The following is a 24051-nucleotide window of genomic DNA, read 5'->3' as shown; positions in this document are numbered from 1 at the left end:
GTTAATGTGGAGCTGGCAAAATGGGTAATTAATATACAGAGTAAGTCAAAAGTCACAGGACACCGTTTTATTTGATTTGATTCTTTTTATGCTGTGACAAGCCTCCACGGCTTTCTCAGCATACACAATTAGTTTGAGATGACCCCTTAGATAAAAGTCGATGTTAAAATAAAAAATAAAATAAATAAAATAAATCCTGGGCTGTGACTTCTGGCTCACCCTGTAGATCAAGGATGTACCTAATAAAGTGCTCAGTGAGCGTTTATGTCATTAATGTTGACGTCTAGCTACAACTTCCACATACCCAACCAATACCGGTCCGCTTTGATCCCGGGTGCTCGCCTTGTGCTCTGCGCACCAATCAGCGGAGGCCTTCCTTCTGTTACGGGGAGACGGGCTGGCGAGTGGGTTTGTTTGGGTCTGAAGCTGTGCTGATGCGCTTGGAGAAGGAGCGCTATCGGTGATTTTCCAAACGAAGCGAGACGCTGTACGATGCGTGTTGTATATTGTGCTGTTTTGTACCGGCAGGACTGTCGACAGACTGTAGTGCAGGTCATGTCACTGTAGTTAGTCGGGCATGTGTGCAAAGGCTAACGAACCCGAGAGCGGCTGACTGACAGTTATGTAGCGTTAGCCAGGGCTAACTACGTAACGCTAACAAGTCATCCCGCTTCGCTGTGCGTTATCAGCAAAGTAAGAAGTAACGATAACGAGTAAATGCTGGTGTTGTGTTTGCTCCTGTATGATGGCTGTCAGCACGCGTGGCTAAGGTTATCTTTGGTTTACTAGCTCTATCTAACGATGGCTGGCTCTGTGCTTGGCTCTCTATCTAGCCGAGTTAGCGATTAAAACAGAAATGTTTCTTGTCATTTTTTCGACTGCCACCCTACAACCAGGCGTATGTATTCGTCACTGGCGGAGTAATGGCACTTCGTCGCTAGCTACGTTTTAGTTACAGTCACTGTCAGTGGCGAGTTTCTTTTTTAAGAGATTTTAGCGATTGGAGCTAAAATTAGCTACCCAGCTAATTTTCAGGCCGTTTCAGTGTCCTGAACGGCCAGTTTCAGTCATTCGGTTTCAGCTGTTGTCACTGACGTATTCTAATGTCTCAGCATCTGAGGTCTGGTATCAGCCACAGCTTTCTGCATGTAAGGTTTCCTATGTCAAGTAACGTGTTTGCTGTCATCCTATAGCGTTAAATGGTCACATGCTGATGTAAATGTAGCTCTTTGAAGGTTGAAGGCCAGCACTAGTTTGCTTTGCTCCCCTTCTTTGCACTTTAAAGAAAATAAACTGAAATGAATAGGTGAAAGAACAGTGATTAGAAATTGATTGATTGGCAAAATATCTGATTTGAAAGATTTTTTATTTTTGCAGTGCAAAAACGTTTTTTGTTCCAGTTACATATTGTAAGAACAAACATGGCACAGTACATTACACAACATTAAGGAGCATCCTGGCCTAAATCTAGCCTTTAATGCCATTTGTCATATTATGTTATGCTGTTTAGTGTAGCATTGTATCCCTTAGCCTTGGTTTGACAAAATGTACAGTTTTATATCCTTACTGTGTTTTCATCCGTCTGTGTTCTCGCACTAAACCACCCAACATGAATCATGGGCATGCCACATACAAACAGCCAACCCTTAAGGTGCTTGTAGTTCTTCAAAAGTTCTGCAAAATTTCTTCAAGATCATCATCAGAGAGGCAAAAATCTTACTCTAGTGAAGCGAGTGACTGGTTACTCTAGGAGGCGAGTAGGCATGTGTACAAAAGATATGGAAAGACGTTTAATTTTGGTCAGAAAGGCCCTCCTAATGTCCCTGTTGTGACATTGTTAATTGGTGGTTTTGAACCTGCAGTGAGGAAAATACATTTTTTTATGCTTTGTTTTGTCTTGCATTTTGAAGTCTCCCATCTGAGCCCTCAAACTTTCCTGTCTGTACAGGTGTGAAGAGCACATGTGAGGAGTGTGTGTGAAAGAGAGGGAGAGAGAGAGAGAGAGACTGGCTAAGTACAGCATGGTGACTGTCAGTTGACTGGTTATCCGAAGCTAAAATCCTGGTCATGGAGGTCCATTTTGGCAGTGTGGTGTTTAGCTCACGATTTGACTCTGGAAATCTGGGCAAAGTGGTTAAAGTGGAGCAGTCAGAAGCTGTTGGTGACAGCAACAGCTCCGCTGGAAACTCTCTGCCTCACAGTGACTATGAGTTCAATGTTTGGACTAAACCAGACTGTGCCGATACAGAGTTTGAGAATGGAAACCGGTAAGAACTTTTCTTTCAAATTGCCCTCACTTCAACAATACATAACATCAATCAGGCACAATATTATGACCACCTCCTTGTTTCTACACTTGTCCATTTTATCAGCTCCACTTACTGTGCAGGTGCAGTTTGTCGTTCTACAGTTACAGACTGTAGTCCATCTGTTTCTCTGATACTTTGTTAGCCCCTTTTTACCCTGTTCTTCAGTGGTCAGGGCCCCATGGACCCTCACAGAGCAGGTACTATTTGGGTGGTGGATCATTCTCAGCACTGCAGTGACACTGATATTGTGGTGGTGTGTTAGTGTGTGTTGTGCTGGTCTGAGTGGATCAGACACAGCAGTGCTGCTGGGGTCTTTAAACACTGTGTCCACTCACTCTATTAGACACTCCTACCTTTCATTTCATTATTCACCAGCTTTGGCTGAACTCCTGTGCTTTAGGCAGGATGATGTGGTCAGAATTGTGGAACAGCTGTCGAGCACCAGATGTGCAAAACTCAATAAGGGATATAAATTTTTTGAGCAGTTTATTTTTGATTATGAATGTAAATCGTGAGCTGGTTCCTAGTGTTGTAGTTAGCTACCTTACTTAATGTCACGGACAGGATGAGTAATGTTAGGTAGTTTCAGCATTCCTCCGATTTCAGAGATCTTCACATATGTGTCTGTTTAAGAAGTGAATTTATGAACTTATGTCTAACATGAAATGTTGTGTTAAATTATATCATTCTCAGTGTCCAATGTTGTAGATAGGGAGTGTAAGGGCTCGGATCTCCCAGTCAAGAAAAGCAAGGAACAGACTAGCGGTCCAAAAACTTCAAAGATGTTTGAAGGAGTTTAACTAGTTCATTATTACACCATTGCAGTTCACGAATCCATTTTAATATATGCGATTAGATTTACTGTTTTATTAGCTGATTCACTATTAGATTTACATTGTATGTCACATGTAGCCACACATCTTTCTAGTAACCACCTGCTATCACCTGGGTCACAGGAGTTCTTTGATGCCGGTCTCTTACACTGTGATTTCTCGTACACCATGATTTCAGTCCATAACAAAAACCCTCGCAGACATGGGGAGAACATGAAAACTCAACACATATGACTGTTCAAATCTAGTACAAAGCTAAATGAAAATAAAGTGTAGAAATTAAAATGGGAACAGACTACAGTGGTTGTTTTTGAAATCTTAGAGGTATACTTTAATAACAGCATTTCACAGACAACGTAAGTAATGGTTGCCTCATGTATGTATATATATATATATATATGCGCACATCCTCCTCCTCTATCCCCAATATATCATGCTCCACCACCCCTTCCTCATTAGTAGAGTCTGAGACGGGCCCTCTCTTTGCTCGTTGACACCAACTGAAACGACATAGTACTGCAGCCCATTTTCAGCCACATTTTTCCCTTTGGTGTAACGGAAATGACCGGCGAGTTGAAATGAGTGCTGCACACATACGTACTGTTTCAAATTACTTTGAATGTCGGCTCCTTGCTCCTTTATATTCAGTTAACCATTTCTTTCTGAGATCATCACCAGATGGAAATGCATGAAAACTCAAAAACGAAATGATTTTACACAGAACTTCCCAAACCAGAAACTTCCCAAACTTCGACCCCAGAAACGAGAGAAAGGCTCATAGTACCTGCTCTGTGAGGGTCCATGGGGGTCCTGACCTTTGAAGAACAGGGTAAAAGGGGGCTAACAAAGTATCAGAGAAACAGATGGACTACAGTCTGTAACTGTACTACAAAGTGCACCTATACAGTAAGTGGAGCTGATAAAATGGACGGTGAGTGTAGAAACAAGGAGGTGGTCATAATATTATGCCTGATCGGTGTATATACTTTGTTTTTTTTTCCAGATATTGTCTTAAATATTTGTATGTCATATTGCTTTCTTTAAGATACAGTCTTTTTATTTTTAAGCTGTAAATGAATGCAAACTAAAAAAAAACATACTGTTTATTATTTCTTTAACATTAACTTATTCTCACTTAGAAAGACAAAGCATGTCATTTGACTTTCTCCATATGACAGCTGCTTTTAAACACTTATACAAGAAAAGCTCGGGATATAACATACTGTCTGAATTTTAGCTGTTATCTGTCTAAAATTGTGTGTACGTGTCTCTTTGATGTGTGAACAGGTCATGGTTTTACTTCAGTGTGCGTGGAGTGTTGCCTGGTAAACTCTTGAAGATAAACCTGATGAACATGAACAAGCAGAGTAAGCTGTACTCTCAGGGCATGGCTCCATTTGTACGCACCTTGCCGGTCAAATCACGCTGGGAAAGAGTGCGAGAGCGGCCCTCATTCGAGGTAAGAACACTTTCTTCCCCCCAAACACACTGTATTAACTTCAACATTCCATGTTGCATGCATGCAGCTGGACAATTTGTGGACTACGCTTGACCAATGTTTTGCAACTCTCCATTTTCTATGTGATAAAGTAATTGCTCCTTTAGTCAGTTACTGATTATGTCGTCTTGCAGGCTGTACGTCTGTGTATTGTTGCTTAAGATGGCGAAGAACTGGCTGCTCTGACAGGAAAGGGATGGTTAACTGACATGCACACTTGTTTTTGAGTGACGTGTATGGACAGCAGATTTTCAAAACGAGGCTACAACAGAAAAGGAAACGTGTGGGTATATAATTTACATTTACAGCATTTAGCAGACGCTCTTATCCAGAGCGACTTACAAGAAGTGCTTTGTCAATCTAGAGAAAGTATCTTTGCTAGCTACCAATAGGTTAGAGAAAAAGACCTGAGCTCAGATACTGCTATAAACAAAATGTCACTGCGGACACCAAGAGAAAAAGGAAAGGAGTTAAACGCAGAACTCTGTGCCATTCAATGCAATACAATTACAATAAAATACAATACAGTAAACTACAATACAGAGTGCAATACAATAAAATATATATAAGTGCAGCTTATAATTCAATGCTCATTTAAGTGCTGTGTAAAGAGATGAGTCTTCAGTCTGCGTTTGAAGACAGCAAGAGACTCAGCTGTTCGGACAGCCAATGGGAGTTCATTCCACCACCTGGGTGCCAGTACAGAGAACATTCTCGACGCTTGTCTTCCGTGCATCTTGAAGGATGGCGGGTCAAGCCAAGCTGTACTCGAAGCTTGAAGGGCTTGTGATACAGTTCGAGATTTCACCATTGCCATCAAGTAGGTAGGGGCTGGTCCATTTTTGGCTTTGTAGGTAAACTTTAGGGTTTTAAATCTGATGCGTGCAGCTACAGGGAGCCAGTGAAGGGAGCGCAGCAGTGGGGTGACATGGCTGAACTTGGGGAGATTGAAGACGAGCCAGGCTGCCACATTCTGGATGAGTTGCAGAGGCTTGATGGCCTGCATGGGAAGACCAGCCAAGAGTGAGTTGACCATGAGATGACCAGAGACTGCACTAGCACCTGGGCGGCCTCTTGGATGAGGAAGGGTCGGATCCTTCGGATGTTGTACAGGAGAAACCTGCATGACGAGTTAGGTTCGCGATGTGAGTTGAGAACGATAACTGGCCATCCAGACTCACACCAAGACTTCTTGCCTCTACAGATGGAACAATCAGGGAGTTCTCGAATGACATGGCAAGATCATGATGAGGACCTGTAGTTACAGGGATGAATATCAGCTCAGTCTTGCTGGGATTGAGCTTCAGGTGGTGAGCTGCCATCCATGAAGAGATGTCAGACAGGCATGCTGAGATGCGACTGGAAACCTGTGTGTCAGAGGGTGAAAAGGAAAACATTAGTTGAGTGTCATCAGCATAACAGTGATAAGAGAAGCCATGAGAAGATATTACATCACCAAGAGAGCTAGTGTAAAGAGAAAAGAGAAGAGGACCCAGGACTGAGCCTTGTGGGACACCAGTGGAGAGCCTGCATGGAGAGGATGTGAACCCTCTCCATGTTACCTGATAAGAGCGATCCTCCAGATAGGATTTGAACCACTTCCACGCATAGCCAGTGATTCCAAGGTTGGTGAGGATGTCCAGAAGGATCGTATGATCTCCATCATCAAAACCCGAATATGTCAGTTACTAGCTACTAGAATTACTAATTCAGATACTTAAAAGAAAACTGCTGCATTTTAACTTTTAAAGATATGGTGTTTTTCAGTGCAGCTGCTATATTTTCAAAATGGTATTAAATCCAGAAACAAAATCTTATAACTGGTACACACAGACGTGTGGATAACAAATCAGAATGCAACTGACAAAGTCCCAATAGCTGTGGCCAGCTTAGTATTTACATCTGTCGGCGGTGTCTGAGATAGCTGTTTAAGTTGCCTTTAGCACCAGTTGCTGGAACCAGATATTTCTTGTAGTAATTAATTGGGCTGTCAGAGTGCTATGATGAATGCTATAATCTTCATGTTACTTTGTCAGTTTACTGCTGAAGACTAATTTTATCTCTGTTAATATAACGAGCTTGGTGCTGATAATATGCACTGTCCAGCTGTTTCATCATGTGTTTCTGCTTGTCTGGCTTGTAACTCACATTCACAGTTTAGCAGGCTTAAGGTTCTCCACAAGGGGGAGCTGTTAGCACTCAAGTAGCTTTTGTGTAGATTACAACGTTAGAACGGAGGAAACTGCATAAATACCTTTTATGGAAAAAGTTATGGATATAATTAATGTACATTTTATTAGTATAGATAAGTATAAATATTTATAAGTTATGTATATATGACACAGAGAAGACCTGTGGTGGTGTTAAGTGATACTTTTTTTATCCCACAAACGGGGAAATTCCACCTCTGCATTTAATCCATCCGTGAAGTGAAGCACCACATACACACTAGTGAATACACACACACAAGGGGGCAGTGAGTACACTTGCCCAGAGTGGTGGGCAGCCCTATCCACGGTGCCCGGGGAGCAATTGGGGGTTAGGTGTCTTGCTCAAGGACATGTCAGTCATGGACTGTCGGCACTGGGGATTGAACCGGCAACCTTCCGATCACAGGGCCGGTTCCCTAACCTCCAGCCCACGACTGCCCAATGGAAGATTTTGAGATAGGAATCTCTGTGTATGCCAGAAAAAGAGGAGTAGAGACAACCAAGGTATCAGTACTAGACTATGGTGATGTAGCTTATAAACATGCATCTGCCAGTACCCTCAAACCACTAGACTCAATTTATCACTCCATCTTATGACAAAAAACAGCAATTATTTGACCTGTTGTAGTGACTGGATCACCTGTCAGGAACCTTGTTTTTACTGAACTGTGAAAATAGCTACAATATACCATTCCAATCTGGAATTTACTACAAGAGTCTCTAAACTCATCTCACTACAGTCAATCGGTCATTTTTAACTTCTAACCACTTTCAGACAGCCTATAACTGTTTTAGTTGAGTTTAACTTTTCCTTTATCCTTTTTATTTTATTTCTTTATAAATCTTCTTGTCTTGCTGGTGTTCATTTGTTTTAGTGGCTAAGTTTCATTTTAACTTTTGCTGTCCCTGTTTAACTAGCTCGGCTATGTTGTACATGAGGGTTACCCTCAATGTACTTCTGAGTCCAAATAAAGATTGACTGATTGATAGGGAATAGGGCCCGACAGCAGTGCCCGGCAAGAGACAGGGCCACTGTGTTAGACAGTGAATAGCTGCACCATCTTCCCTATTTGCAAAATCACACCGTGCTACTGGTTTTCTCCGTGCACAGTTTACAAGTAAATGTGGTCTAGATGTGGTATTGAAAGAAATGTGACAGAGCTGTTTGTGTGTTTTCTTTCCAGATGTCTGAAAGTCACTTCACCTTGTCATTTGTGCATCGTGTATTGGATGTGAAAGGAGCCACCACATATTTTGCATTCTGCTATCCATTCTCATACACCGATTGCCAGGACATGCTTCTGCAACTGGATCAGAGACTGCTCAGCAGCTCTCATGCACTGGGACCCTGCAGGTGTCCACACACACACACACACACACATAGACGCTTAGTGTATACAGATGTGAAACTTATTTTTCATCCTCATTGTACTGATGTTGGTTTTTGTACAGATAAAAGACAGAAAAAACTGTAAAATTTTACTTCCTTCTCAAGTTCTTAGAAAATAAATATTGAGTTACATTTTAGTCATTAACATTAAGTTACTAATTCCTTTTTTCTCTTTTTTTGAGAGAGAGAGAAAAAACATTGTTAATCTCAAAGGGAAATTGCAGTGATTTGGTAGCAATACATATAATTGCACATTAACTTACATATACTGTGCAGAAAATAAAAATGGTTGTAAGTAAGGCAGAAAAAAATAGACAACAAATAGACGTTTTAGACAGTGACAATAAGTGAGCAGAAATAAAAGTATATCTATTAGCATATTTACATAGCATATAAGCCAGATTTGTGGTATTTACATCATACTGAGTGGTATGAGGTGGTCTAAAAGTACAGCGAGTATAGACAACTAGGAGTTGCAGCAATATTACAGTTTAAAGTGTGCAGTGAGAGTGTGAGAGTTTAGCTCCTGGATTTCTGTAGTGTTGCTCACACCTCTCACTTTAGAGCATTATCATTTTGAATGTACTCGATGTTTCACTACTGTTCCAATACTTAATTGTTTATTGACTTAGTACTTTTGTCCTTCTACCCAAGCTGATTTTCTCTATCACTAGTCCTGCAGAAAGTCTATATTACCACCGTGAGCTGCTGTGTTACTCACTGGATGGACACAGAGTGGACCTGCTGACTGTGACATCCTGCCATGGAATGCTGGAGGAAAGGGAGCCCCGACTGGACAAACTCTTCCCTGATCACAGCACACCACGGCCACACCGCTTTGCTGGCAAACGGGTATTACTTCACATGCATTCACTCATAAAACTGGATAACATAACCAAACTTGGCCATAATAACTTTATTCAGTATGTATTATCTCTTGATGCTTGAAGATAATGATTAAAGTTAAATGTAAAATGTAAATTAGGTGTTCCATTCTGTGGCACTCTTAAACTGTGTTTTCTAAGTGCTGTGACAACAAATAGCATCTTTAGTTTGTTACATTAATTTAATCAATCTCTGTAAGACTCTTTGTTTGGTGCTTACTGTGATGGTAAATTCAAGATTATCTGTTATTTACACATTCACAAGCAATCAGAATTACAGCTGTGATCTGTAGCATCCGTAAGGGAACGTAAGTCGGAATTCGGCGCAACAGCGCCTCACGGCACACCACTCCGCATTACTACATTAGCCACAGTAGATCACGTGTGGCTTGAACTTTAAACAGAAAGACAGCCAGGCTTCAGATAAACAGACAGATGCTAATGGTCTGTTACCTCAACTAACGTTACTATACTAGCCTTTTTTAGTTTGAATGTTTCCTCTTGAAAACAGCTAGTCTGTGAAGAAGTAGTAAACGAGTGTGAGAAGTGATGCTGAACACTTTATTTCATTCAATTTGTATGTGTATAGTGTAGAAATGAACCAGGCTTTTACTGGCTCTACCTGTCAATGCTTCGGGCGTCAGAATGCAACTACTGCACAGATTTTGGTGGAACAGAAAGATTCTAACAAGAAGCTGGCAAATAAGAAGCAACTCCAGCTTTGTGGTTTTAGTACTAGTAGTGGTGTTTTTTCTTTTGATAAGGAGATTTATTGAAACATCTTACTGAGAGTTTTATGTACATAGCTTCCTACCTGAGTAGCTCCAGGGTTTGCTTGTGTGAACAGTGCTGTGGGAAACATTTTATCTGCCCTGCTGTAGCGCAGCCAGAGGTGTAAGTAGCAAATTACATTTACTCTTGTTACTGTAACTGACTACAGTTTTCTCTGTAACTGTACTGTTTTTGAGTAGGATTAAATCATAGTTCTTTTACTGTTACTTGAGTAAATTTTTAAAAATGATAAAAATACTTTTACTTGAATTTTCATAACATTACAGAGTAAAAATAAATATTGTAATAATATCGAGCGTATCTTTTTATCACCCTATAATAACAAAGAGCGGTTAAATGTAAAAATTCACCAATCAAAAAACAGCGGCTCCGGAAAGAAAAACACTACAGAATGTCCAGTTTAGTGGAGAAAGAAAGAGGAGAACTTAACCAGCACATACGAGGAACAGACCGCGTCCGAACGGTCATCTGTATTCATTTAACATGAACTAAAGAAAACAGTATTATTATCATTTATTATCATCGGCCAAACACGAGATGAAGGTCGAATTGCAACACCATACGTGTTTCTGTGATGCAGACATGCCCCCAGGAATACCCCTCATGTGACATCAGGGGCAGGTGGACTTAAAATAAAATAAAATAAAAGCCACAGTAAAGTTGCTGAGTAAACACAACTACGACAGCGTTTTAGGGCTGCTGTTAATAAAAATAACAATAGTTATTATTATATCCATAAAATCGCGATATATCGAGGATTAAGTGCTAACTGTAGGGGGGCTGCCATGGGGTATTGGTTGCTGTACTGGCAACAGTGAAGATGCAGAGGTTATCATTTTGATGATCATTTTCACTGTCTGTGAAATGTAATGCCTTCTTTGAATGATGCGGAGATGTAGCCCCCCATAGCCGTGTAGACCAGCCTGCCTGCGATTCTCCTTCAACAACAAAGACAGTTTCCGCCGAGTCCGTCCGGCTCCTCAAGAAAATTACATTCTCATTACAAACACCCAGGAACCAACAGAATCTCTTAATGGTATCTATGCCATGGCCTTAATGGTATCTATAATTTAAATAACGGCTGGTATGCAACGGATCGCGTAGTACTACTGAAAACACCACTGATTGCTACCGTTATGATGGCATTCAGATGGCAAGTTCAAGTCAGGGATCACAAAACAGACAGAACTCTACAAATCACCAGAGGCCAAATGCTCATTATGTAAATATGTAGAAACAATATTAATTCAGTATTAGAAACGTCTTTACAAATATTGATGTATTTTCCCTGTTGAGTCTTATCCACCAATGAGAAAAGCCATTTTGCAAACATATCAGCCAATGAATGATAAGTGGGTGTTCCTGATGTGGGCATTCTTGTTTTACAGAAACGGCTTTCATTGCACCTTTTATTACTCTATCGGAGCGCGAACCTGCTGAGATCCACTTTTACAAGTCTACTCCAGCCTGAGGCAGCATTAGCCAAGTTAGCTGATCCGAGCTAAATAGGCACCGTGATCACGGTTTTCTTTTTTCTTTTGTAATGCTTCTGTTTATTAAACTTGAAGTCTGCTGCGTGTATTTTATTACAAGTGCCTGTCAGACACTTTAGTTAATGGGTGCCACTCTTTACACCCCTGAGTGCAGCCAGCGCCACCTAAGCGTTAACGGTGCTCTTTCGACCTACAATACAGGTGTCATCATATATTGGTTTGAAATATCGGCCAAATCTTGCCATCAACCCCATGACAGTGTTTTAAAAAAGCAAATATCAGCCAATACTGAATATGATTCCAATGTCATCATGTATTTAGTGAAAACAGGTTATTTTGTATGGGCACAGTGTTGTGCGTGTAAACAATCAATGTATGATCACAGTCCATTTTTTTATCACAATATTATTGTGCATTTTAACATGATAGTGTTTTTTTTTTTTTTTTTTTTTGCCTTTTCAATGTTTTCTATGATCCTGTGTGTCTGTATTTGTGTATAGGTTTTTTTTCTCAGCAGCAGGGTGCACCCTGGTGAGACACCTTCCAGCTTTGTGTTCAATGGTTTCCTGAACTTCATTCTGAATCAGGATGACCCTCGTGCGCAGGCGCTGCGCAGGATGTTTGTTTTCAAGCTGATTCCCATGCTCAACCCTGATGGAGTTTTTAGGGGTCACTATAGGTCAGTAAGACATACCTGCATATCGCTGTTGTCGAGACAAAATCTCCATTTTTGACGTTTCTCTTTTTTTTTTTTTTTTTTTTTTTACATAATTTGAAATTACCTGTCCCCCTTTACATTGTGCGTTAATTTCATGATGAAGGGAGCAAAATAAATTTCCCAAAATTACTTGGAAAAAAGTCAGGTTCCATTGATTTAAAAGTAAAGTAGTTTTTTTCCTTCTCCTGTAAAGTTACCATTTTGGAGCTACAAGGTTTTTACCCTTTTTGAGCAAGCAAGTTGTCTTGATGAGCCCACACAGTTCTTTCTGTTGTTGGGTTAGGTTTGGGTTATTTTGTGACACTACCTAGTAATGCAATGCTTTCTTTGTTTACATGCTTGCTTGTACTAAAAGGACGGATTCCCGGGGTGTGAATCTGAACCGACAGTATATGGGCCCAAGTGCTGAGCTGCATCCTTCTATCTATGGAGCTAAATCTGTCCTCCTGTACCATCACCAGCACAACCGCCTCAACCCCAGCATGCCCTCAGCTCTCAAAACCTCCAATCAGCCTAACACCACCTCCTTGCCACTGCCTACACCTTGCAAACTGGAGTACTACCTCAACTGCCGTAATGAGGCAGAGCGACTGGAGGGTCCCACGCTCGATCTGTCGGAGATACCCATGCAACTGGAGGAAAACTGGGAGAAGGGTGGAGTCGAGGAGGAGGTGGGGCCATGTGATGAGAATGAATCTGTACCAAGCCGAAGTGAAGCCCCTTGTGTTTCTAATTCCTCCCCCACAGAGCAGGTTGCACCCCAAGAGAGCGGAGTGGCATATTACATTGATCTTCATGGCCATGCTTCCAAAAGAGGATGCTTTATGTATGGGAACAGCCTAGCTGATGAGAATCAGCAGGTAAGTTTGCATGTTTTACAATCACAATTCACTTATTAAGAAAACCTACCTTGCATGTCCACTCAGTGTCCACTTGATGGGGTTCATGTACCTTATGGATCTACTGTATAGTATACCTGCTAAATTACTATGTGAATTGTGGAGCGCTGCAGAGTTAAGCTAGCTAAAAGCCATTGTTAATGCTAGTTAATGCTATATTCTTGAGCAAAGTCCCCATGTGCTGTTTTTATCAGTTGGTTAACGTCATCCAGCTCAGTGTGTCACACACACATAACAACAACAGTGATTTCTGAAATATTCATTTTTTGAAATAGAAAGGAGGATATTAGAGACCTCCTAGCTGAATTCGGTTTAAACAGGGTGCTGGCCTAGTATAGCGGCTGTTACTCACTCAGCCACTGTAACAAGGTGTTTGTGTGATTTACACACATACAGTACAGTCTACCAGTACAATTACAACTAAATCATTTCATGAGTACATTTTTGGTAAAAGAAAAAGTGGAACGCAGCCATAAATCCACATCTGATGTTAACTATGTATGCTAGAAAATAGCTTTTGTTGCTGTATAAATCTCTAACTACAGCATCCATAGCCTATATGGTCGGCAGTGGTGGACAGTAACTAAGTAAATGTATAAAAACGTAACATGTCAAAACAAAGCAAGAACAAGAAAATGAGTTCATGAAGCGAGTCTTGTTATAAAAATGATAACAGGACATTAGAGCCATAATTAATCTTTTAGTACTTTTACTTTCAATACTTAAGTACATTTGAAGGCAAATACTTTTGTACTTTTACTCAAGTTGAGGTCTAGAGTAAGGACTTCTACTTTTACTGGAGTAATATTTTACCTTGGGTATCTCTACTTTAACTCAAGTACATGATTTGTGTACTTCGTCCACCTCTGATGGTCAGCTAACATGGACAATAATGTTGACTAACTGATTAAAACATAAAAATCTGCCACATGTTTGATTAAAGATTCTTCATGGGTCAAAGGCAAAGTAATCATCACAAAATGATATATTTCTCTGTCTCGCTCTTCTAAAGATCAGCTACCACATTTTCATGTATTACCTGTTGACCCTGCCGTGACAGAATGATTGGCAGGTTGAGAAGACCATGAAAATGAAAATGCAGCCAGGTCAAATGCATTTTCAAAGGCAGTTTGACACAGAAAGGCGAGAATTACAAAGAGGAGAGTTGCTGTTTTCCATTTCCATTTGAATTTTGCCATTTTTCTTGCTTGGTGTTCTCTTTGATCATGCAAATTAAAGGCATTGTTAGAGTGAAAAGACATACAAGATGAATTACATATTAATTCTCATTAATGACAAAGTTATTGCATAATTCTCAGTTTGACACAGTTATTGCATAATCACAGTATGCATAAATATGCAGTTATGGAAATGAATTTCAATTTAAGTAAAGCTACCCATAAAGCATTTAAATCCATAAATGAAACATCAATATTAATATACCAAATGGCAAATTAAAATGGCAGTATTGAATTTGAATTTTCATTTTGAGCTTAAAATGAGTGGGAAATTTAAATGCAAATATACAAATGCAGTGCCATTTTGCATTTTTGTTTATTTTGATGTTGATGTTGATAGGGCATCCACCTCCCCCGGGCAAGTGTGAAGTGTTTTCACTTCACGTGGAAGTCAAATTCCTCTGTGTGCAAGCACAGAGAACTCATGGTTCTGAACTGAACTGAACGTCTAAACAGTGGTTCTGAACCTAATGGCACAATGCATGCATGGATTGCTTCATGGAGGTGGTCTTACTTTTAGGGCACACATCATTGGGCTGTTGTAGGTTAATTCGTACAAGGACTTTTATGTTGAAAAGCCTGAATACAGGTGGAGTGGTGCATGTTCCAGAGTGGAGCAGAGGGCTGTGTTTTTAACTGTTTTTGCTGGAGAGGCTGTTTCTTCTCACTGTTTTCAGCAAATCAAAATTAATTTGGACCATATCCCTGTTAGTGTAATATCTCTAATAGAAATTAACACAGTAGGACGTGGCCAAACACAGCTGTCAAGTCAGCTGAGAGCCAGACACTGCAGACTGTGTAGTGTCCTTGTTGTTTCCATATTGAACCTCATAAGCTCTTTCCAGTAGTTACGAAGAAAATAAGGTGTAGCGTGCTTAGAGAACAATGATTTGATTGGCCATAACACAGAAACCGCACTCACAGAAAACACATCAAATGTCACTCTCTTATTGAATAGACTTGTGAGGGCGATGCCCCTGAACAGGCTTCCACCAGTGTTCCATCAGAACAACACTTTTTCCACCTTAAATCTCATGAAGAAACCCTCTGTAGGAGTTGGATCTCATGTCAGGTGACGGACAGAAGCAGTGGCTTTTGTGTGATAGGAAAAAGTTGCTTCACCACCACCAGTAAAGTGACGGTGAGGTTTTGACGAATTGTGCTACAGGTCAAAATGTCCTACCATAGTGTGAATTTATAGGTAATGTCTTACTTAAAACAGGGTAGGATGTTTCAGAAGCTTAAATCACTGTAGCAGAACATGCTACCAACATTACAACTATAGGTATAATAGTTTTATAGCCTAAAGCCTTTTCTCAGAAAATGTTACCAGCAGTAAAAAAAAAATATTTGGATGTTTTGGTAGCTTAAATCAGCCAATCATGGAGTTATATTAAGATTAGTCTACCATAGTCTACCAAAATATATATTCCAAATGTATTTATCAAATCGAATTTTGCAATATATCAAAATGGCCAAAAATGTATTTCTGAAATATATATTTAAAATGCATTCATTAGCATTTATTATATTTTTCAATTATATGCAATTTAATAAAGGTTACAGTTATAACTAAATATACATAAACTGAATATATGGTACATCAAATAAAAGATATCAAATCATCAAACTACATTTTCACAGTGTGTCAATACAGCTACAATACGTATACATTATGCATTAGACAAAATATTTTGGCAATTTTCATACATATTCAAATATATGTGATAAATAAATTTGCATACATTTATTTTGCTATAGTATATTTCTAAGTAACATTTATCCATACATTTTAAAATAAATGCATTTTAAAATATATTAATTTTAATATGGCAATAGAACAATACTGTTTACATCTATTACTGCACAGAGTAATATTGTTTACTGTTTACATTTGTTTTCATCTGTCACTTGATGCACTTTATGAACAGCTGCTCCACTTATTTGTACATATGCACGTGTAACTTTAACCTTTGCACATACTGTACACTTTTTTTCTTGCTTTTACCTTTTACTACGTTTTTTTAGAGTTATTCTTATATTTTCTTTTTTTTATTCTCTTAAGAGTATATATGGTGAATGGAGGAACAGCAAAGTAAGAATTTCATTGTACAGTGCAACTGCCTGTTCTGCTGTGCACATGACAATAAAACTCTTGAATCTTGAATATATTCTGAAATGCATTTTAGTGTTAGGAATGTATTTTAGCATGGATTGCATGGATTGAAATGTATTTCAAGTATATAAATGTAAGTTATATATCTTTATATTTTTTTTCCAAATTAGTTGTATGACTGAATTAACATTAAAACACAGTTGCTATGCTGTAGTAATGACTTGAACATGCTTGGACCACGGAATGGGTAGGACAAATTGTTAGAACACCAGTCGCTGATAAAAGTGACAAAGAAGTGGCAGTGGAGTGACGGATCAGTGGTGTTGGAGTGAGGGTCGCTAATTAAAGTGATTGTGCAGTGGTGGTGAAGTGACAGAGCGGTAGTAGTATGGGGCGGTGACGTGGCAGTCGCTGAGAAAGTTGACGAAGCAGTGGTGGTGAAGTGACGGTCGCTCATAAAAGTGACTGTAGGATTTTGGAGCAATGGCGGTGCAGTAGCAACAAATACCTGACATGCAGATCCAGTTTCAGCACAAATTAATTTGGACATTTTTTTTTCCTATCCCCTTTTCCCTCAACTTTCCCTACTCTGTTCTTTCCTTCTTGTATTCCTTTTTTATCATAGGTGGAAAACATGATGTATCCAAAGCTGATCTCTTTAAACTGTGCCCATTTTGACTTCCTCGGCTGTAATTTCTCAGAGAAGAACATGTATGCACGGGACAAGCGTGATGGTCAGTCTAAAGAGGGCAGTGGGCGCGTAGCCATTCACAAAGCCATCGGCCTTGTTCACAGGTATGTGCACTAATCACTGTTTATATTTATGGTGATGTTGCTAAGTCCCATTCTGTGTGTCTAAAAATAGTCAAATGCCTCTCCTAGATTAAGCCTTTTTTTGCACTGGACAGTATGGTACGAATACAAATCAGAACCCAGAACTCTCTGTACCCTGGTCTTTTGTTTGTTTGTTTTTTTTGACTCTGTAATGTTTACATTGAACCAGTCAATGGTTTGCACCATTTTAGCTCTACCCATAAGTTCTGGTACCCATTATGTAATAATTGTGACAGCCCTACTAATGGCCATGTCTTTTATACAGCTATTTATGCACCAATAGTGATATTTATATTTTATGTGCAGTTATACATTGGAGTGTAATTATAACACTGGTCGCTCAGTCAACACCATTCCACCTGCGTGCCACGACAATGGTCGAGCTACTCCACCTCCTCCTCCTGCCTTCCCTCCAAAATACACACCTGAGATATTCGAACAGGTAACTTCTGTCCTTATTATGGTATCTGTCCTATATCTGGCCTCCCACCAATCAGAATAACATGCTCAAGTGCACACTAGGTTATATTTAAGAAGAAGTCCGGAAGCAGTGAAGCAGTCCGGCGTAAGAGGTCGTGTCATAATGTGAGTGTGGTTATAATCAAAATACATTGTTATGTGTGAGGCAGAGGGCTGATTCAACAGTTTAATGGTACTTAACTGATTTTATTGGCTTAATTTAAAAATAGCTAATTAAACTGATTGGGTTGATCTATTACAGAAATCAAACTCAAACTGCACCACAATGTTCCAACTTATTTTTGTTTTCTTCATAATCTCTGTATATTGACCAAGCATCAGAATTAATGTTTAGGGTTTTCTCATTCAAAAAATGTCGAGGGTTATTGGCATACTTTTACTGATACTTCCTTTCAGCACACCTTTACTGCTGTATTTTACTTGACTTTGTATCATTGAAATACGCAGCCCTTAAATTATATATTACCTTAAAGCGCTCATTTGCCTTGAAAGATGCCATACCCTTGTCACAAATGGTCGATATTTCCTCCATTTCTGAATTGTGAGCATCTGTCTCACATTATCATAAGACATTTCTGACAGTCGAAGGTTTTAACTGCACAGACAAAACAGTCTTTTGATCATAAAAAGAAAAGCAATATTAATATTCTCTTAAGTTTTATCAATTTAGATTTATAGATTTTAGATTTTGTCTTTTTTCTCGAAAATGTTGAACTCAGTAAATGAATAGAAATAGAGCCCTAAAATTTGAAGAAATCGCCATGTTTAGCATATTACTAAAGTGCCAAACAAAAGTAAATTCTGGAACCCTTTAAAGTGGCTTATGGTCGCACATTAGATCTTGTCATTTCCCTGGAATTGTACTAGATCTTGCGTAGAATCTTGTGTGTGTAAAATATACATACTCAAGATTATTCTTCAGGTGTTTCCTTATGTTTCAGGTGGGCCGTGCAGTTGCTATAGCAGCGCTGGACATGGCTGAGTGTAACCCTTGGCCACGGCTAGTCCTCTCTGAGCACAGCAACCTTGTGAACCTGCGTGCCTGCATGCTCAAACACGTGCGCAACAGCAAGGGCTTCAGCACCAATGTCCGCAGGAACACCAACAAGTCCTCCAGCCCCCCCAAGCCCTCGTAAGAGCTTTATTAACCCCATTAAACCTAAAAATATCACATTATAGCAATGTACAAAATAAAATTGCTTCTCCTATAAAGATATTGTTCCAAAAATATGAGGTTCTGTGATTGTGTAAATATTACTGTGCACAGGATTCCATGTGCATTTTACCTAATGGTGACTTAATAAACTCTCTCTGTACACTTCAGATGCCTAAGCAGCTCTGTTTCGGAAAACGCTCTGAGTCGGAGCCGCAACAACAGCACTGGTAATGGCACTGTTGTCGGGAGCCGGCAGACCTCTCCACAGCTGAAAAGTTCCCCCAGCTTCACGTTTGGCTGGAGTAACTCCGCTCCCAGTGCACACAGGCCTACACACAAAGCTCTGGGACCAGTTAGAGGTGAGAGACCTCTACATCTACACATCTATTTAAAACGGAAACAGTGGTGCATTGAAAACTCTGGGGTCAAGCATTGCTCCTACGGCAGCTGAGAAGGACATTCTTGGCGTTCTTTTTGAAGAGATGTCAGAGCCTGATAAAATGCGTTTAAATACGTTTTTAATACTTCACTATATGACTTGTAACATCTTCAGCATTTCTGTTCACGTAACTGCAGTGGCTGCATTTGTAGAGGACTTTATTGGAATTCATTGTATGCATTGCCTTTTTAATATGGTGGAATTCATGCACAAAAAACATTCAACATGGAAACCATAGTAAACCATTTGAGATTGAATGTGCCCCTGGTTTAAAAAAGTTCATTTTTACGAAAAGAAAAGAAGCTTTCAAGTGCTTTACAAGTGCTGTTATCAAACAGTAATTTTGAGGAATCCTATTACCAAACCTGCATAATCGATCAAAGCCTGATGACAGTGGAGGTGGATCAGCAGGATTAAATGATAAAAATCTTTAATCTGGCTCATTATATTGTGAAAAATGAGGATCCCTTCATTCCTTCCCTGATTGGACATCAGAGACTCCTAAAAGCAACAGCTGCAATGCAATTTTGATATCTATCTATCTAGATTTGTATAAGTAGCCTTAATTTAATCAGTTTTGCTTGCTTTTAGCATGTATGTGTGTGCATGTGCGAATGTGTAGTAATAGTCATTTACAGTTGTTTGTTGAAATTGTGGCATGTACAATGGTTGCCAAAATCAGCACCTAGGAGCAACCCTTTGTCAAACTTTTTCACATTCCACAATTACTGTTTTATTCATTTTTATGTTTTACATAAGATAACACTCAGGTGCATTAACAGCTGCAGAAAAATACTTTTTTAATAAAGGGTTGCCACAGAAGTTGTGTTTACTTTTTTCACTTCAAACTGATTTGGCCAGGGTTCCCAAACATTGTTGCAAAACGATGCACAGCATAGGTCCTTATGAGATGTTAAAAACAACATTAAAACAGAAAATGTTTGTTTATGCTTATATGTCTCTCCTGTGTCACCACATGCATTTTACTTGTATGTCCTCCTTTAGAGTGTAAAGCTCAGGACAAGAGGCGGCCCCATCACCTCAACCACCGCCTCTCACTCCGGTCTTCCAGCAACAGTCAGGCCACCCCGTCCCACACCCCCCTCTCCCCCTCCTCCTCTTCTTCCTCCTCTTCATCATCTCCCTCTTCCAGCTCGTCGGGGTGTGTCACTGCTGGCGCGGCGGCAGGCCCCTGCTCCATCAGTACAGCAGGTCTGTACTCACTGCAGCCGCCCAGCCTGGCCCAGCTGCTCCCTTCCCTGCAGGCCATGCCCCACAGTGGCCTACTCACCAGACTCAGCCCACTGCGCCCACCCACGTGCCAACCACTGCACGCCTATCTCAGAGACACTGCTACGCAGAAAGGCCCACCACAGGCCACACAGCCACAGCAAGAGTGACTGAGTGTTCACTTTATTTGTGATTCTTCAAATGTGCGAGTATGAATGACAGAAAGAGAATGAGGGAGCTCTAATGAGGTGCTTACTTTTAAATGCTGTAATAATACATAATTATCATTATTATTTTAGTTGAAATCATTTTACTGAGGCAAAGACAAAGACCTACTCAAAAGCTTGCTGGCAATAAACAACAAATATACACCCTTTTATTTTCGGACAGGTACTTGTGTCATGCAAGTAGCAGGCCGTGGTTTAGCTGAATTGCACTTTGATTATATTGATATGAAATGGAGTTATACACTCAATGCCAGTGATGGAATGTAGTGGTAATCATGGACATACAGAACGGATCCGTAGCCGCTGTGTGTGTGTATGTGTGTGTGTATGTGTGTGTGTATGTGTGTGTGTATGTGTGTGTGTCTGTGTTTGTGTGTCTGTGTGTGTACACGTACACACTTTTCAGGAACTGTCGTATCCAAAACAGTAGTGTTTTTTTTTCTATAGTATGCCTATTTGCACTTTTGTCCTTTCTTTTGCTGTATGTTTTCCTCACTCTAATTTGCAGTACTGTGCCACCACTACATTTGTAGCCCTTGGCACATAGGATTAAATGAGTAGGATCTTCTGTAATTACTTGCATTGATACTCATACTACATGGCACTAGTCTAATATTACAGTAAAACTGAAACTCTAAAGCTACAGTGCCATGATGCTGTATCTTTATTAATAGATTTTTGTGACATCTAACTAAAAGTCTACTTGTTTCTGGGAAACGTAGAGGACAAATTCACACAGGATTATAATGTGAATAATTTTCTGACAGTCCTTTTTGTTTGTTGTTAGTGTGTTTTGTTTATTAGGATATGGGTACTTTGTGCACTTGCACTTGGATAAGACCTCATAATCTGTTGGTAATGGCTTCAGAGAGGCCAGGTAATTGACCTATACATGCTCTGACATACAAATGCTTTCTTTCTTCTGCTAGACAAGCTTTAAAAAGCAAAAATCTCATCTCAGAGGTCGGATGGAGATCAGATAGGTCGAATTCAGATTTTTTTTTTTTGTGTGTGTGTGTAATCGAGCTACATTACCACTGTGGGAAATTCACTGTTGTCTTTCCAGTCTGCATATTACAACACAGCCTATCTCAGATGCATGGCATTTTAAACTAGAAACTAAGTGCTTTATACTGACTCTCTAGGCATTATGTAGTGATTGCCTGTTCTCTAGTCAAGTAATTGTGTCTGTAATGAAATCAAGAAAGTAGATGACACTTTCTGGAGGTTGTCACATAATTTGGCCACATGACTTCCCAAACAAATCTATTGATTACAACCAACAAGAATAACAGTAGCAATGGAGGATTCTTGTGATTTGTTCACTCACCTTTAGCAGACAGAAAACTCCAGGTGGGCTTGTAGAACTCATGTAGTGTTTGTTTTTCCACTTTGTGCTGCTTAACATTAATGACCTAATGTTTTCTTGTTTAGAAATGGTGGTTGGCTGATTTGAGGGACAGTTCTTTGATGGTGTTTGACCAATCCGTGATTATTTTTTAGCTCCACTGGTATCCTGGCCAGAAGGGTAACCAAATTCAGCACAGGAACTCATGTTCACTTAAAGAAGGTCACAGTAAAATATGTCACATGATATGTCAAATGATGATGTAATATAATGTGAAACAAAGTGCACTACAATTTCTCGTAAGGCTGAATGAGAGGTCTGTCAACGTTATGTAAAGTTACAGCCTTTTCCAACAGCATTTGATAATCCTGTGTGAATATGCCTAGATTTTTTTTTTATTATTATTATTTAAGAACTGAGGCCTCTCCCATCACTGTTTCAGGCATCTTTCCTGTCTGATATCACTGTGCTTCTGAGCTGTAGTTGTGTGTGCACTTGTGTCGGCCCAGTTTCTACTACACTGAATAACCATAATAATAATAATCCATTTTAATTAATGGGAAATTCCACAACATTTCTGCATCGTTTAGTGGTTGTGATGTAAACAAATTATTTAGAGTGCTTTGTGTAATGTACATGTTGGTGGTAAAATAGTGGTTAATCTGAGAAAAAAAAATGGGGGTACTGCATATACCCATCCACCATTAATTGATTACAAATGGTTAAGGTCAACTATTTATCTTAACTAACATAAAACAATGGCTCATACATTAGGCAGTGTATTAAAAATTATTTAATGTACTCAACTTTCTGTGAGGCAGACATCTGGTTCCCATTGCCATGATTGTAAATAATTCTGACTAAGCAAGTTTCTGTAGAATGGATCGCACATTAAAACACACTGAATGACTTTGTTTACATTTTAACCATTTAATTAGTCATTTTTTAAAAATGGGTAGAGGTCCTTTTAAGCATTAATGGCTGGTTTATGTAGTCAAAGCTGGATTTGAAGGGAGTTAAAAGTTGAGAAAGTTGAGTTAAAACTGACAGACTTATATGGCCACACAGAAGTGAAGAGTGGAGGGCTGCTTGTGTGTTAGGCAATTTTCCTGCAAAGATTCTTTTATGCTGTGAGTATTTGCAACCATTTGGCCTTGGAACAGATTGGCTTTGTAAATATACTGTAGAACTGTAGCAGTACTAAAGTGATTAGAGAGCAAAGAGGGACACGTTCTGGCCCTACAATACAACCTCTTGTTCACAATTAGGAGCAATGTTATTGCAGGAAGATTTCAAAATGAAGTATACGAGGGGAAAGGCAGTCCACTTGTTCATTACAGTGGAGAGGGTATTGCACGTTTGGTTTGTGAAAGCCACTGAATCGATAGGTTTTACATATATATACACACACAGGCCACTTTATTAGGTAATGTTCAGTTGCTTTTAACACAAATAACTAATCAGCCAATCACATGGTCACAACTCAATGCATTTACGCATGTAGAGGTGGTCGAGACAACTTGCTGAAGTGCAGACCGAGCATCAGAATGGGGGGAAGAAAGGGGATTTAAGTGACTTTGAACGTGGCGTGGTTGTTGGTGCCAGACGGGCTGGTCTGAGTATTTCAGAAACTACTGATCTATTGGGATTTTCACGCTCAACCATCTGTAAGGTTTACAGAGAACTGTCCGAAAAAGAGAAAATATCCAGTGAGCTGCAGTTGTGTGGACGAAAATGCCTTGTTGATGTGAGAGGTCAGAGGAGAATGGGCAGACTGGTTCCAGATGATAGAAAGGCAACAGGAACTCAAATAACCACCAGAATCTCTGAGGAATGTTTCCAACACCTTGTTGAAAGTCTGACACGAAGAATTAAGGGTCCAACCTTCTACTAGCAAGGTGTACCTAATAAAGTGGCGTGTGTGTGTGTGTGTGTGTGTGTGTGTGTGTGTGTGTGT

The 24051-nt window shown here is 39.8% G+C and overlaps 1 protein-coding gene across 5 annotated transcripts; it reads left to right on the top strand.

The window, feature by feature from the left end:
- The first annotated feature begins 390 nt into the window (after positions 1 to 390).
- Positions 391 to 23020, top strand: agbl5 (ATP/GTP binding protein-like 5). 5 transcript variants are annotated; one of them, XM_017710706.2, is made up of 12 exons: positions 391 to 487; positions 1949 to 2267; positions 4430 to 4601; positions 8035 to 8204; positions 8915 to 9092; positions 11910 to 12088; positions 12483 to 12987; positions 17006 to 17175; positions 17521 to 17656; positions 18636 to 18826; positions 19019 to 19209; positions 20295 to 23020. In XM_017710706.2, exons 2-12 carry the CDS (start codon positions 2068 to 2070, stop codon positions 20687 to 20689), a joined length of 2487 nt encoding a protein of 828 aa, XP_017566195.1. In that variant the 5' UTR covers positions 391 to 487; positions 1949 to 2067; the 3' UTR covers positions 20690 to 23020. The 5 variants fall into 5 exon arrangements, with proteins under 5 accessions (XP_017566195.1, XP_017566196.1, XP_017566194.1 ...); XM_017710707.2 differs by having other exon boundaries at positions 400 to 693; XM_017710705.2 differs by having other exon boundaries at positions 400 to 1148.
- The last annotated feature ends 1031 nt before the right edge of the window (positions 23021 to 24051 follow it).

This window comes from Pygocentrus nattereri, chromosome 1 (genome assembly GCF_015220715.1).
Source record: "Pygocentrus nattereri isolate fPygNat1 chromosome 1, fPygNat1.pri, whole genome shotgun sequence".
Taxonomy (NCBI): Eukaryota; Metazoa; Chordata; class Actinopteri; order Characiformes; family Serrasalmidae; genus Pygocentrus; species Pygocentrus nattereri.
The sequence above is the reverse complement of the archived record's forward strand: the minus strand, read 5'-3'. Positions and strand labels throughout refer to the sequence as shown.